The 17,142-nt window shown below is 33.6% G+C and overlaps 1 protein-coding gene across 1 annotated transcript; it reads left to right on the forward strand.

Annotated features, from left to right (window-relative positions):
- Positions 1–10,016: 10,016 nt before the first annotated feature.
- LOC130645283 (uncharacterized) lies at positions 10,017–16,412 on the forward strand. The gene is made up of 2 exons (XM_057451223.1): positions 10,017–10,277; positions 13,038–16,412. The coding sequence occupies exons 1-2, from the start codon at positions 10,271–10,273 to the stop codon at positions 15,392–15,394; spliced, it is 2,364 nt and encodes a 787-aa protein (XP_057307206.1). The 5' UTR covers positions 10,017–10,270; the 3' UTR covers positions 15,395–16,412.
- The last annotated feature ends 730 nt before the right edge of the window (positions 16,413–17,142 follow it).

Consider the following 17,142-nt stretch of genomic DNA (forward strand, 5'->3'; position numbering starts at 1 on the left):
ATGCACAGTTGGTAGAGTGTTCGACTCATGTCCAAGTGATTGTGGGTTTGATCCCCACATAAGCCTGTCACCCAATTGGGCAAAAATTTAAAAAAAGTTTCTGTAGCTCTAATAAAAGCTTAAATTTCCAGAACTGTCTTTGTGGTCCACTCTAGAAAATAATTGAAAGGCTTTATTGCTCAAACCTCGTGAGACTGATCACGTAAAATATAAATTAAGACATACATAATATTCTTTACATCATAGTCAAAGTCTCTGCCCAAGCCAAAGCGATTTTGCTTCTCAAATTACGTAATAGGTCAAGCTGCAATAATTCCATCAAAGATTATCTTGATAAGTAAACATAAACAGCTTGAAAAACAGCAAGCTGTATACATATAACATGACATTACACTGAGATGAATGTTATATCTTGATACCTAAGTCATAATTATTTAGGTAGTCATTACGCATACAACAATCCAGGTAAAAACATCTCCAATCATGCTACAAGGACGTCTCGCTGATCTGGTTTTACACCAAGAGTTGTAGTGTTGTTTTTGCTACCCATAACACGATTTATTCTCAGCTAGCCTTATGCCACAATACGCCAGAAAACGTTGTAGCAGTTCAGTTTTTTCACTTTATTGGAGTTAGTTTACATTAAAAAATACAAGGTCTTGATGTATGCAAACATCTTTTACCAGCATGTCGCAAGTTAGTCCCGGCCCGACAATTGACAGGGCAGCGTGTCAAAAGATGGGCCACCGTGTCAACAGATGAGCCACCGTGTCTAAAGATGTTTCGCCCCGTATTTAGAGCCGTGTTCTAAGTTGGATCAAAATGAAACTGTTATCAACGTTATCGAAGGAAGTTCTAGGGAATTTAAAGTTCCCATTAGAGAACAACCGCTTAGCTAGATATCCGCCCAATACATCAATTCAATTCTCATGCTAAACGTTAAGCAGAGAGGATCAATTCACACTGCTATAGTTTCTCTGGCATGACTTAATAACTAGTTTCCAAGAACAAGTAAGAGAGCTTGAAATGTTTTTATTTTAAAACATTAAATGGTAATTAAAGACATTTGTTTTAAAAAACGTGTAGTTTTACTTAAGGTCTTCGACCAAACGACAACACCTTAAACCTCAAACATCAGTCCATTGTTCATAGAAGTCAGTTATAAATTAACAGTTCTTAAATTCATCCTTTAACGCTAAACCATTTTAAAACTCAATATCTTTTCACAATTACCAAACGGATGAATATTTATAAAAACAATGGCCACATGTTTCTTTTTATTGTGATGGTCACGCGTCAGTGGATGCCACAAAATAGCTTTATCTTCTCCCCGCCTTTAATGTCAACTGGATTGTCTAGAAAGATCCCGATCCCAAATTTCCCGACATTCATGTAGTTTTGTGTTTCTGTAACACGTTACAAATGCTTAAACGAATGAAATGAATAAAAATGAAATCGTAAAACTGTTAGTAAGATATAATTACGAAACAATTTCTGAATTTGTTTATTTAAGGTCACTTTTCACAGCACTGACAGCTAGCCAAATTTTCTAGGCAACTCCTTATTTTCTTGGCATACACCGACATTGTTTTTTGGAAAGTGAATCAAATTTGAAATTTGCTGGCCAGTACCAAGGATTTCTTTGATTAGAGGATTCCCTGGGATCGAAATTATTTTGTCATCTAAATAATGGTTCAAAATAGCATTTAACACATAACAATCCTTTGTCTATTTATAAGTATACATATATATTTAAATTTGTATAAATAAGTAATAATGGAAAGTATAACTGGATTTACATTGCTAACTATTTTCAGATGTCAATATTTACAATAATCTTTTATTCTCCTTAATGTTGCAATTCAAATCTACAATTCGTTGATGAAGGAATCTTTCATGTCTAATATCGCGTAAAGAAATGTTGCAATCTTTATGTCTGAAAATATGTTTCAATCTCTTTCTTATTGACGGTTGCAAAAAAATGTAAATAATTGCATCGCCGATTAAATTGATTCTCCATAGTAACCTCATATAATCCATTGTTTTATCAGTCGCTGTATGTGTTATGATTATAATATCTGGTATAGCCATAAAGAAGATGTATGATAATGCGATAAAGAATGGTATTAATGCGTGTCGTAACGTGCGACGTCTCTTTTTTGTGTCCAGCTTCTGAAGGCTAAGGAAAATATAGGTGTAAACAAAACAAAACACGATAACTAACAGCAACGACAAAACCATGAAAAACTTATTATCAATGCTTAGAATTTCTTCTACAGTAATGCCATATACTTTGAGTATGAAGAAAGTCAAAGAAATATGTGCTATTCCAACACACCAGCTTATAATGCTCAAAACTTTCTTCCTTTTATAAAACCAGCAATTGATGTAACGCATGTGCAAATAGATTTCGAGAAATCTCTCAAGTGTCAATAGAAATATTCCGATATAGAAAGGAAAATGAAGGCTGTGGACGACCACAACAGCATAGTCACTTGGAGTTTTATACCCACAGAATATCAAACCTATTCTTGTGAATGTTCCTACGCAGAATCCAATTTCTGACGTGGACAAATGCAAAAGAAGGAAACGTTGATTTGTCGAGAAACGTTTTTTTAACAAAAGGTACATGCCACAGGTGTGTAGTGTAAACGCTAAAGTGGTTAAACCCAACGTGACACTGTATAACCATTCCATTTTGGTGATTAGCTAGGTGGTAAACCAACTTTTACTTGAATCTTTTACGGTTTCATTTCACAAATGTCTCACACGTTTCCACAAAAAGCACAATCTCTATAAAGATATAAGCCTTTCTTCACTTGTTTGTTCCAATTATTTATTTCACTGCAATTTCATGTTATATATATCGGTAAATGCATTAAAAGTAAGCATACAATTCATCTTTTTTTCTGTGGTAATGCAAAGATAAAGAAGAGACGTAAACACTGATTCTTATCTAAACAACTGATTAAACAATCTTTGTTCTTATTTATGTTGCCGACATCTTTAATATGAGCGTACGTCACAGTCGATCAAAACATGATCAAAATTTGTGTTATGCTACAAAAAGTTGAAATGCAAAAAACCAACCTAAACCAGCTGTATAAAACACCTAGAATCGTCTGATTTTTTTCTGGATATTAAAAGCCAGATTTCATTTAAACCAACTTTGTTCTCAGGACCCTTTGTCTGCTGCCTTCCCAAGGTTGTTCGTTACGCTAATTGCAGGGAAGCCGTGTAACGCATACAAGTGAAGCCTTTTAGTGTTTCAAGGTATATAGCATGAAGCGCTCACAGTGTTTCGACTGACAAAAAAATCTTCTCTGCAACTTTAGCTGAAAAAATAACACAGGTGGATAACCTGTTATTTCTCTGCCTTAGCAAAACTGTCAACCACCACTTTTTCACCTTGCAGAATAAATTTGCAAAATAAATTGTCAGTTTAAATAAAACACAAACATACGAAGCTCTGTTGTTACAAATTTATTTGTCTGTAGAAAGTCAACCCTAGCCAAGTTTCAAACGTTAATAGAGAATGTTATCTCAATGAATAAATATAAACTTTAAAACAAATATTATAAATATAAAAAGCTTTAAGAAGACGAAAAGGTCTGCAAACCTTAAATACCGCAACATCCAAAATGGCTGTTGTGTCCCTATGACGTTTCTTACTTTCCTCAGCATGTTGAGTCTGTGAAGAATTGATGATTTGTTATTCATGGAAATCAGGCTTGTGATTGGTTTACTACGTCACAAAAAACTGGTAAAAATATATCGCATTTGTTATTTCGGGCATACAAAAGTATATCGTGCGTCCGTGGCACGAGCTTTTTTCCTTTCCACACTCACACTGATAAGGTTACCTCGTTTTTGTGACGTAATCAATTGCGTAATTTAATTGATGAAAAGAAATACAATAATCTTGAAAATTCTCATTAACAATGTTGGAATGACTGGAATTTTAGAGTAACTAAAAAGTACTTTATCGGGGGGAAAAAAGTAAGAACAAGTTATTAAACTTTACAGAGAAGACTAAAAGTTTTTCCCGACTAATACTTTTCCCCGATCTTTTTTTTTTTTTTTTGCTTTGGCAACCAAGAGAAAACAAGTGACGTCATTATTTTATAAGAACGGCAACTAAATAAAATTTTGCTAGTTAAAATTTCTTAGGCATTGAAATTTGTACTGTAGTGGGTAAATATGATGACAGCAACGAAACAAATACTAATTTCAACAAAAAAATTATTGAAGGGAAATAGAAAAATAAAGATGAGAACGTTAAAAAGAATGTAGAGTTTTGTAGAGAATGTAATCATAATTTTGGACTAATTTATAGCACGTCTTTTTAATTTTTTCTTTTAAAATTTATGCTTAGAAATAATCTTCCTTTCATACCACATCCTTAGTAAATTTTAGTCGGGAAAAAGGGATGAATTTTTACAAAATGACTAAAGGGTTTCCCAGGCTAAACTTTCCCTCGATTTTTTCCCTGATAAGGTTGTAAAAAATTGTTAAATATGTTCCAGCTTGTCTTTTCTATTAAGAGAGTTCTTACGAAAATGTTCTCACTTTAGCAATATTAGCATACGAGAGAGACAATTTTTTTAAAGTTTCTGATTCTCTCAGTATCTTGTAGCTAAATGTTTTTAATCAACTAAGTTAATTTTTCGCTAGAAAATAAAAAGCCGGCGTCAATCCTTGAATGCAGAGTGGAAAATATCTAAGAAAAACCTTTAGAAAGAAGCGCATGCGTAGTACAGGTATTTCGTACAAAAAATTTGACTCTTAAAGTGGTCACTTTATAGGTGACTTTAAAAGTTGCTAAACAATTGCTTGGAAGTAATTGAATAGTTTACCAGATTATCAAACATTGGCTGGTTTCACTCGTTTCGTTTGTAATAGAAATATTGCAATTTGTGATGTCTGGCTGTAGGTTTGTAAAGTCTTTTTCGTGACGAAAATTATCCTATTCTAAGCTTTCTAAGTTATAATCTTCTTCATTGTTAGAAGACATATTATCAACGAACCATGCAGATTTTTAATGACTGTTAATCCGCGATCCATCAAACTGAAGAAAGCTGTTAAAGAAAGACGTAACAAATGGTAAAATCGATCAACTCGGCAGAGATTATAATTTAACATTTTTCTGCAAATAGAATTGGCGAATTCCAATATTTTACAGGTCTATCGAATGGTTTTCGGAAAAGACATCTCTAAACATAGCTAATTGCATTACTAGGATAAAAGAATCAAAAGGGCTCACAGTGGAAATAATTAGCAGATTGGATCTTAATTTCGAAGTAGAGACGTCTGGCCTGTTTGAGCACTACCGTAATTAACGTAATAAGGCCCAAATCTCTTTTGTAGCCGTGTCCGGTGGTTAGGTTGTGCAAATTGTTAGTGGAGGAGATTCATATTCAACGTTTTTACGAAGATATTTGCCAAAGTAGAGAAATAGATAAAGGCGAGCTTACAATAACGGACCGGTAGTGCGTAAACGATTTACTGGATGCAGAACTAAGTTAATGATAAGAAGTATATGAAACTGTTTTGAATGGCATGAAGATGGAATTTTCTTAATGTGTGTGGTTTGACAAAGGGGTAGATTACGGACGGTACTACGTAAATGCAGCAGGAAGTAAGATAAGTGAACACTTGGGGACAGCAGTGATTATATTAAGAATTAGGTAGCACTACAAGAATTTTGATGTAAGTGCCTTAAAGATTGTTTCTGCAATGTATTATCTCCATTAAGAAACGCAAGGAAAGTATTAAAAAAGTTCCGTGGTGTAATCACAGGATGTATGGCATCAAGAGTGTTTACATCAACTTAAGCCGGGATTCGCTACAGACGTTTTCCTTCAAATGTTGCGACTGTTTTCTACTTTACGCTTCTAGCAAATTAACAAGGACCATTCAAAGGAAGAGTTAGTAACAAACATAGACTCGACTCTATTAAAGTTATAGTTAATGATAAATAATCATATAAGGTAGCGTGTTGTCTTTCCTCGACATGTTCATGCAACCCAAATGGCACGTTGTGAAACAATGTGCAGACGACAAAAAAGTGGGATCTCACATTATCACATTATATAACAAATCGAGCTTGTCAAATATCTTGTTTCATTAAATTTCCACCAAGTTTACTTTCCTGTATTATCTACGAAATAAGGGGAGCGAAAAAAAGGAGATGAACTTACTTAAACGGTGAAATCACTCTTACACTTTATTTCAAAATTGTTTGCTACAATGAAATTCTTAAACTATAGCTGTTAAAAAATCAACATGCAACCGTTTTATTAGTACTAGGTACATATGTTTATCGCAAAAAACACAGGGCTTTCGACACAGTCTTACACTGGAGGAAGGGGGCATAAAGTGTCTAACGATTTTAAAATAGGTTCGCTATTTAGTCATCAATGTTGCCATCAAACATCTCCAGTTAACACACCTGCTTAACGCAAATTAACGTCAGATTAAAACCAAACTTCAGGGATTGGTTTATTAAAACTCACATGGTTTTATAAACATCTATATGGGCTAAAACTATTGTAAAATGCCACTTCAAAAATGTCGGTTAGGTAAACCTCCTTGGTTAGGTGACGAAAAGCTCTAAAATTGCTTTGTGAATACCCGTGGTTTGGTTTAATTTGATATTCCTGTGCTAAGAATGCCATGCCAAGAGCCTTGTCTGTGCCGTGTATAGATTGATACAGGTAGAGGAGTCGGAAAGCTACAAAAGCTAAGAACGGTAAAAATGCTTGCTATGAGCTTTGCCGTGCACTTAAACACACGCATTTCGTCAGAAAAAGAGTCAAAATGCAGAATTTCAATTCACTTTAACCGAAATTTTAACAGTCAAAAAATTTGTTTTGGAAACTTGAAATTTTCTGAAGGGTTTTCTTCAACCTGGTCCCCAGAGCTCTTTTTCTCTTTCCCACAATCTTGGACTTCCCGCCGCCCGAGATAGTCAGGTTTTCTTAACGATAAGAATAAATTTCCAAAAATTTACGTCTACACTATTTACGTCTGGACGGCATTTGTGTGGAGCGATATTTCTTACAAATTTGGACTAAATCTGATAGTCATCTGGAACCGTAATGTAATAAATATTTATATAACCTCTCTTACATGAATGTCATCAGTTTTTGAAATTCATAAAAAGATGTAAGCCAATTCTCTCTGCAGGGTTATCTTCTATTTTAAATCTAGGAACGTTTTCTTAACTATTTTTTATAAAATACAGTGATCTCCTAGTACGTTGTGACCATTTTTCATATTTGCGAATTTGTGCAGTAGATTATATCCAGGCTTTTTCACACATTCCGGAGATATATGTGTTTGGTTTCGTCTGCGTTTGCCGTCGTCGCGGTGGCAGTCCAGTTACAAAAAATGCGACGTTTTGTCTAACAGTGTATTCGCAAATTTAAATCGAGCACATTTAAGCTAGCAATTTTAAGGAGGCGATTTTAGGCAAGAGATTTTTAAGCAAGCGATTTTAAGTAAGCGATTTTAAGCGAGCGATTTAAAGCGAGTGATTTTAAGCCGGCGATTTTAAGCGAGCGGCAGCATCACTCTTGTTCGACTAGTCATCATGACTCTGCGTAGCCACTAAACGAAGTATCTAATTTTTTATGTTTAAATAATTGAGAAAAGAATTATCAATTGCCAGGAAATACACCAACCACTTGCATTGGCATTCTAAATTTAGATTTTTAAAGTGTTATTTTACCTTTTTCCAAAAATGTTGAATTTTCTGAAATCGGTTAACCGGTTTAATCGGTCATCAAAAGTGATTTAAACAATGTTCAAACGTCAGTAATACTTGCCCATTTCTTTATTTAAAAAACTTATCAAGCTTTTAGGATCTATTATTTGATTGGAGAACTTTATAGCAAATTCTAAAAATTAGTAAATTAAGCCTACTGCAATCTACTAAGCAAGGCAACGCCGGTAGTTCTTCAGGACCAAAAATGTTGAAAAAATTTATTTGGAGTTAAAGAAAGCAAATTTTCAACAACTCTCAATCATTCTTTTTAGGATATCCAGATTCTACACGAAATGAATGTCTAAAGCCAAATAGGCACCCGAGAATTTCCCTTTTCCATGGCAATCTCCAATCAATGTATTAGGTTACTAAAACTCATCAAAAATACAGCCGACACCAGAATCTTTTAAAACTGCGTCAATCAGTTCTGCCTTTTTCTTTTTCTATCATGTCATCTTAAGTTAGTGAGCTCACAAAATGGCCAGCAGAGAAACTAGAGAAGGGAATTGAACTAGAGCTAATTGTATGTTTCATGCTGTGCCCAAATCTCGTCCCACTCTTTCCTTTAATGTCATAGGAATAGACCGATATAGTCAGTGGAATGCTTCGTGCCATAGTTTTTAATTTATTTTACAGCACTTACTCGCACTTTTTTAGTTTGTCCACCATCGAGGATGTATGAACATAGCCGCCTATTTTTATCTCTCAATTTTGTTCAACAAAAAAAGTAAAAATAGCTACAGCTATAGATAAACACGGCTAAAATTTTGTAATTTGAAATAATTGTTTTGAGAAATACTGTTTTACTTTTCGGTTCGTTTACCGTCACTATTCATCTTGTCTTGATAAACCATGTTTTGTAAAGGGCTATCTTGCCATAAATGGCCATTTATGCCGTATTCTCAACACGTTCTGCTTCCTTGAAACTCAGATCTCAGGATGGATTTAAAAGTTTTCGTGGTAACGACCTCAGCATGTTTTTAACAATGAAGAAAAAACAACTGAAAATTTCAAATGATCACTGGGAAATTATAATACGCTGGGAAATTTCGTGAACAACGCTTTTTAAATTTCATTTAATTATGTGATTAGTAGTAACCTATTTACGTAACTTGGGTAATATGCGATTTTATACTCAGCTGTTTTTTTGGGGGAATGTAGCTACATAAAATTCTTTGCAGGACAATACGTGTTAGCTACAACAAAGTTTTTTTAGATTCCCCTTTTCAAAAAAAAACAAAATGGTAGAAATATGTGGGCTACCACGCGGCCGGCTAGTCATGTTTATAAGGGAAATAAAGGCTAACTTGTACGCAAAAGCTTTTATTTACTCAAATGTAAACTAATTCAAAATGCTGCATTATTTTTTGCGCCAAAAGGTAACTTTCTGAATTCATTTAAAACATACTAAATGTGTATATATTTAGCTGACAAGACACTTTCAAATTTAGGCTAGCAATTTATTTCTTCAAGTTTAAATATATCATTGAAATTAAATACCCAGAATAGATCAGTACAATTGATACTGCTATTAATGAGGGTTCTACGAAGGGGGGAGGGGGGGGGGGGGGCTTAGTCCATTTGAGGATGCCATTTGAGCAACAAAAGCCGTGCAATAGCACAACTAGCCAACCGACTAACATGTAAATCCCATTTTTGTATTTAATGATTAACAGAAAGGGTAGAGTCTCTGACATGACTCACCAAGGCGTACACCCAAGACCTTCCGCACTGAAAGATTTACTATAAGGCTACCAGTCAGTTATACCATAGGTGTTAATTTTCTTTAAAACTGAAAAAGGCGCCAGAATTAAATATAATAATAATAATAATAATAAAAGACCGTCATTAATATTCTCTTCTTTGATTGGTTGATATATTACTGTCAATTGCATTTGTTTTGCTTATGTGCCCATAAAAAGTAAATGCACATGAGAACACATGAAAACATATTTTTCGATTTAAGAGATTCCACTATAAAAGAGTCTATTCACCGATTTAATTTACACTCTTTGAGAAATAAAACTTGCAATCATTCTGTTAAATATATCTTAATAGCATTTTCCACAATAGATGGGATGTTCATACTTTTGTGGTAGCCAGTGACAACATTTATTGCTCTAACTTTAAAGCCTCAGTTAAAACGCTGTTCTTTTAAATTTCCCCTTTTAAATACAAGTAAAAGATTGTAATTGATACATTCAATTTAAAAAACTGATTCATTATTAGTTAGCTATATTTTTAATTAAGTCTGTTGAGTTTTTACTAATCCCATACCATTTGAACTTATTTAATAAGACCACAATAGTTTGTTAATTTACCAATATAGTTTTTAATAAGTTTTAACTTTCAAAATATTAGTGTGGAAAGTTCATAGACAAAGCAGTAAAACTGTGTCTGAAAGGATTTTTTTTATCTCAGTTGATGATAGAGTAGCTTATGAGAATCTTTGTGGTAAACTTCAAAGCAAAGGAGACATAAACACGTTCTTAACAGATTACAATGTCAGGTTAGACTTTTTTATTTTAGTGTAAACTTTGTATTTTCCTGCAAGCTCTTTAGATTCACGTAAATAAGGAAGAAATTATTATTTAATAAAAAATTCATCAAAATATAGTTACTTCATTTGTTTTTGTTATCATAGCTAAGCAAGTAAAAATTCGATATCAGCTAATAGGCTAAAATAAAATTTAAACGTGGCCTTATGGGCTAAGATAAAATGGTCCAGTTTTTACCTTTAAAAGAACAGCAACAAAACCAAGTTCAGACAGGATGTTAGTGTTAATTAAATCTTATTTTGTATAAGGAAATAGAGCAGTCTGCGTCTGATTAAAATACCGATAAACCAAGAAGAAACGCACACATTAGAAGGATTCGCCAAGGCTGACCTGTATGCTTAGTATATGCCGCAAAAAATCCACCCTTTCTGACCCTCAATATGCTAAAATGTAAACATGTATCGCAACCTAATCCTCAGAACATCTATAACTTTTCTAACATCGGACAGTGATAATGGGCACTGGGAACGAGGTTGTATGTATCGTTTAGTTTTTAGCCCCTAAGTCGTTATTACGGCCTCACCATCACGGTCACCTCAAAGACAAATTGTTCTGGGACGAGGTTGCGTTAAAAAGCAATATCGTGCACACGTTAAAATTACTGTTATGGCATTGCAAGAAAAATTAAAGCTAAACAAGAATTAAATCACTAGCAGCAAACTATCAGCATAAAAAAATTCCCTGCGTAAAATACGTCGAGAACTCGCATTGTGAATAACGTAAGATAACAAAATTTTTTGATATTTTTATGCTGATGTCATGCTTGCAACACAGTTTTGCCGGTGGGTACCAGAAAGACATAAGCGTAAGCATAGCCATTCTTTTTCCACGAAATGATCAAGACCTTTAACATCCTCGTGTATTTATTTATTGTGTATTGTGTATTTATTGATTTATTGATCAGAAGGTAATTCTATGAAATAATACTAAAAGTCTGCCTTTTAAAATCAGATTCCTCATTGGCTAAACGGAACTCATAAATTTATATTTGACCAATTTTTTTTAATTTTTCCCTAAATGTGTTTTTTTTTTCTTATTATTAATTCTTTTTAAACTTCTTTTGAGCAGTGACGTAACTAAAAGAGCTGAAAAGTTCTCTCTCATTTCTTGCTAAATGTTATGTTTATGTTACAGCTTGGAAACCTGTTATGCTTATGTTTATGCCACTACACGCATTCGTGTATTGCGCATGCGCATGTTACCTATTTTATGCTTATGTTACCAGTGAAAACCAAGCTTAAGATTTCCTTAAAATAAAATGCTTAGTAACTATGCCTTTGTGATTTGATGTTAGATGAAGTGGAAACATGTTGCACAGTCAATAATTTATGTTTATAAACCAAACCGAACATTGAGCAAATTTAAAAACAAAACCATTTATTTGTACTTTCAACATGAAGGCTAAACTTAAGATCAAATAACAACTTACAGTAAACGTTTTGGTGGATAAAAAGTTTAATAAGAACATCTTAAGAACATCTACGTCTATCGCTACAAAAACAAGAACATTAGTATAAACAGAACGTTCGATCGATCTACTTTTTTCTCTAACAAGGAACTAAGTTTCGTCCTCTAAAAGGGGATTTTCACGAAGCGAATTGGATGGTGAATTTGCCGGGAAAATGTACCTGAGCATGCGCAGTTTTATTTGTTTTCATTTTGTTTCGAAAAACTTGCTTTGCTGTGAACTTTTAACCAATCAGAACGCAATACTCAGCGTTTATTCTTAGAAAAACTCATCCCCGGAAAGAATTCTAAATAACTGTCTGGTTTTTAATACCCAAGAGTGCTTACATTCAGTATTTTAGATTCGCCTCATGTTTTTTGTTTCACGTGAAAATCAAAAATATATTTTGCAGCTAATTCGCCGCCGAATTCGCCATTCACAATTCTTTCCCTTAAAAGCGATAATAACTTTAACGCTCGTCATTATCAAATAAAAGCCAACTTGGTTCGCACATATGTTGTTAATTTGTGACGTCACACTGCGTACACAGCTCAAGAGAAGTGGTAAGACAATGGATGAAGTTTCACTCACATCGTCCTTGCTTGTCTTTTCAGAGTGATGAAAATTTTTCAACATCGTTCCAACAATGTGTCGAGGCAGTATTTCAATCGTACACTCAAGAACCAGTATTGTTCTACCACCCTTTAATACTACTTCCAAAATACAAAAAAAAAATTACGATGAAGGATATATAATACACCCCAGCATGCCATAGCAAAACATCTTAAAATTCTATAAAATTTATATTTTAATATTTGCCGAGTAAGGTTTTAGGTTAAAAATAGTTCAGAGTCGTCGGTTTGGTTGTCAGAGGCAACGATGGTAAAATGTAAAATGATCGACTATCCTCTTTTTTATGACTCAGTAGTTTTACCACAAAATTTCATTTTCGCTATGACACTGCAGTTTTTTTGTTCTATTGGGTTTTTTATATTACCAAATTTAATTAGAACTACAACGAACAATACAGCTCTTATAAATTATATATATAACTATATTAATTCCTTTCATTTTATTATTTTATTATATTAATCAAAAGATACGAAAGCTAACACAGACAATTAGAGAATTATAATAGGGGAAAAATATACTTTTTTTTTTAGTGTATTGCTGTGGGGTTAAAAAAATAAAGCACATCTGCAACAGCTTTCAACAAATAAAGTTGTCCGAATAATTAGCAATTAATTCGTATGTTATATCTTAGACGGAGACATGAATATCCCTTTTGAAGAGCCGGATAGTTTTTGGAAAGTCCTGGAAAGTTGTACATTACCAGTCACTCTTTACATCAAAGGAGATTGCGTTTACAAGGAGCAGACTGTTCTTCATCATGGACAGTTTCTCACTATTCTTGACAGAAAAAATATGAGTTTTATGTGTGGTCAAGATTGGAATGATAAATTGTTTAGAGTTACTTGTAATGCTGCAATTGAGATAGTAGAAGAACATTATCCTGAAACCTTGCTAGATATATTGTCACTGGGTAACAAAACTTCTACTTATTTAAAAGTTAAACAGAAATTTGGATATGAATCGAGCATATGTGCTGCTGGTGATACTTTCACATTCGTTAAAGAGCAGTCTGTGGACTTGGAAAGTGATGCTGCAAATGTTAGTTTTAGACGAACCAGCGATGAAATAATAGTTTGTTTGCCGGCAAACATTTTGATAAATCCAAAGTTATTCGTTTTCGTAACAGTTCAAGAAAGAATGAACTTGCCAGACGTTACAGAAGAAATGCTACCACTACGAGCGGTTTTCGTAGAATCAGGTAATGTACCAAAAGGTGTAGTGGAACTACAACATATAGAAGTGTATGATACCATCATATCCGCTACTTTGCCAAATAATGATAAGATCCTTTACGAAATATTTTCTGTTGATTCGCGAATTAAAGTCAAAGAGTGTGGATTCTTACCAAAGTTTATTGAATTCTTTGGGAAAAGCGATTCAAAACAATATCAAAAACGTATTAGTGAAATCAAATTTTCGGTTCACTACGATATATACAGTGGTAGAATCTACGGCTCTGTTGAAATGGACAATCCGTATTTCCGCTTTGACTCACATCTTGTGAATAAACCAAAGCAGTTAAAGCAGGTTGCAAAAATATCGGCTACATTGTCTACGTTACCAACCTCTCTAAAATTTCAGCCTACGTCAGGCAACCAAACTAACACAAAAAGAACTAACCGATTGTACACTTCTTTGAGCACATTATTACGACGAAAAAAAAGACCATTAAGTGATAGCGAGGTAGCGTTGGGACTTGGATCTGCAGAAGCAAAAACTGGAAACGAAGCCGAAATTGTTAAATTACAAAAGCAAAAGAATGATAAGTATAGCACACCAAGACAAGAAAACCAACTTCCTCAAGTGACAGAACATTCGTCTGAATTTGAAGAAAATCATTTCGACGTTAATACGCAGGATAAAAGAAGAACAAGTTTGCAGGGAGAAAACCCATTATATGGCTACTTTACGCCCGCACAAATGGGGACTTTAAGAAAGTCGAAATCAATGGAAAATTTGACAAAACACTCTCACACGTCTAATGAAACGAAATACGTTTCGATGTGGCCGTTGCCAGTACAACCTAACGAAGTAGAGGAGCCGGCACTTCTTGTTGAAGGTAATGATTCTGGTATTGATTCTCCGGATAATAGGAAAAGCCTAGACAATATATATAGATCATTTAGTAAAGCAGCGAAAGAAGAGGATGGTCCAGTAGATAAAACATTAGATCAGCATCCTAACGATTTCGTACAAAAACCACTGATTAAACCAAAGCCTCCGAGAAAACTGCCAAGAAGTTTTAGTAATGATTCTAATCCAATTGATGGCTCTTGCTTTGTTACAGAAGATTTGAGAAGCAGTGAAAGTTCCATAAACAAAACGGAAGAAGAACCAACCAAACCAGTATTGAAACCAAGAACCGAAAAGACCAGATCAAAAAGCGAATCAATCTGTTCTGGAAAGAACCACACCTATGAAACAGTGATTTATGCGCGGATAAAATCTCCACCAATTTTTTCTAATGATAATCAGAAACGTGAGATTGAAAGTTTAAATGAAATAACAACATACACAGTTGATCAGGTTCTAAGTCTTGTAGGAAAATTGAAACTTTCAAAGTATATTCCGAAATTTAAAAAAGAAATGATCAATGGTAAAATGTTGACCGATCTAGACGAGAGTGACTCAGTAAATACATTGGGCTTGACGAAATTTGAAGCTCGCAAATTGCACAAATTTATTCGAGGGTGGCGACCAAGTACCAAGCATGATGTTGACACAAGGTTGTGTGACGTCAGATCATGGTCAACCAATAATGTTCGCCAAGAATTAAAAGAAATAAACTTGCTTAGTTTTGCAACATTTTCTATGGAAAACGATGTTGATGGTACTTTGTTGTTAGACTTGATAGAAAACAATTACATTGAATCGTTATCACAAGATGGTGTAAGGTTAAACTCTATTGAAATGAAAAGACTAAAAAAATATATAAAAGGGGAACTGGAATATACGAAGGAAGAAAAGCTTCAATCTAAGCTAATGTAATAATGTTACTGAATTTTGCTCTTTTTGAGAACCTGAAAAGTTTTATAAATTAATTTGCTATAAATATGATAACTTATGATAAAATGTCTGTTTTCCTCTTAAAAACAAGGAATGCAGTTGAATATAGTATTTATAATTATTTCTTTTCGTAATATTATTATTAAATCGTTGGTAAGATTTCCCATGAAAATTGATTGGTTCAGAAAACCCAAACTCAAAAGATTCGGAACCAGCAAAACACTTGCTAAACAATACAGGTCATCAATTTGTTTGGAGGTTATTCTATCAGCATCCTTAAACACTAAAATACGGAAAAATTTAGAAGTGTCACTAATTGCATTGAAAAAAACCGTGACAACTTGTTTCAAAAAAGCTTCTTTTGTTCTAAAATGGCGTGACGTTATTAGTTAATTATTTTTCTCTCTATTTCTTTTAATATCTTAGGACCATTATGTTTTTATTTTGTATATACTGACTGAATAATTGTGATAGTGGTTTTATACTAAAAAGCTTTTGCTTCATTTTAACTTTGTTTTACTTTTTTAACACATTATTACTAAATGTTATTATTACATGTGAATCCAACCTTGTTCTAAAAGCATGTTATTGTTTTTCTATTGGTATGGAACCTAAACAGGGTCCTAGCTGTGCTCAGTCACGTAAATTGAGTATTTTGTAAATACTAATTCGTTTCGTTTAACCATGTCTTACAACTAAGATGTGCAGAATAATCAAGAATGTTGAAAGTCAATTTAATTAGCACGCAACCATTAAATTTTAATGGAACCCAATGCAAACGGGCGAGCCAGCTGAAAGTTAACTAAGTTTTAAGTCCAATTATGATGGTTCACTTGCATGGAAGAAAGGCAATAGCTTAAATGTGAAAAAACTTGTGTCAAACATTAAGTAATTTTTTATACGCAACTTTTACTTGTAATTTTCAAAAAGGTCTGCAAATGAGTTTTCTCTTCAAACTATGTAAATTTGGTGACAGAATAGTGATCTTTATCTTGTGTTCCTTTGTCTATTGAAGATATAGTCCATTCAAGGGATTCTCCATAAAACCTTTTATTTACTCATACGTTCACTAATTTTATATGCTGATTCCGCCCCCCACCCTGACGCTTTTCCTTAATAACTCCTTAACGCTATGCTGCATGGCTATGATACTTACTGAGTTTCAATATTTTGTCTATTAGACACCTGCATGCCAAATACTTAGGTCCCATGCCTTTAGAGCCTTTGATATTGGCTTTTACTCGAAACTACCCCTAAACATCTCTATGAAACCCTTGTAATGGGAAAAATATATTAACTCTTGTAAGGATTATCCTTAGAACTTGAAACATAACTATTTCATCAAGAAGAATCGTTTTACAGTTACATTTAGGTGTCCAATATGACACCCAAAATAATTTTCGATATTGTTTTGGTCCTCATTGCTCACAAAGATTTTTTCGCCATAACTTCGAATTTTGTGTAAGCCACTAATTTTAGAAATCAGCATTTCGTTTCTTTGAATATAAAATGGCTATCTATGAATTACATGCAATTAGCATATTTCAAGAAACAAACAACCTATCTCCGTAGATCCTAAGTCCGCTGTGAACAGTTCCAAGTTGAAATTGTTGAAATCTAATATAGAAATGCCCTGTGTAATTACTTCTCTCGTTTTAATGTACTTTGTTTATGATTGTAAAGGTAAGGTTTTGTTATTCATTGGATTGTACTTTAAGATACACCTTAAG

This window comes from Hydractinia symbiolongicarpus, chromosome 5 (genome assembly GCF_029227915.1).
Source record: "Hydractinia symbiolongicarpus strain clone_291-10 chromosome 5, HSymV2.1, whole genome shotgun sequence".
NCBI lineage: Eukaryota > Metazoa > Cnidaria > Hydrozoa > Anthoathecata > Hydractiniidae > Hydractinia > Hydractinia symbiolongicarpus.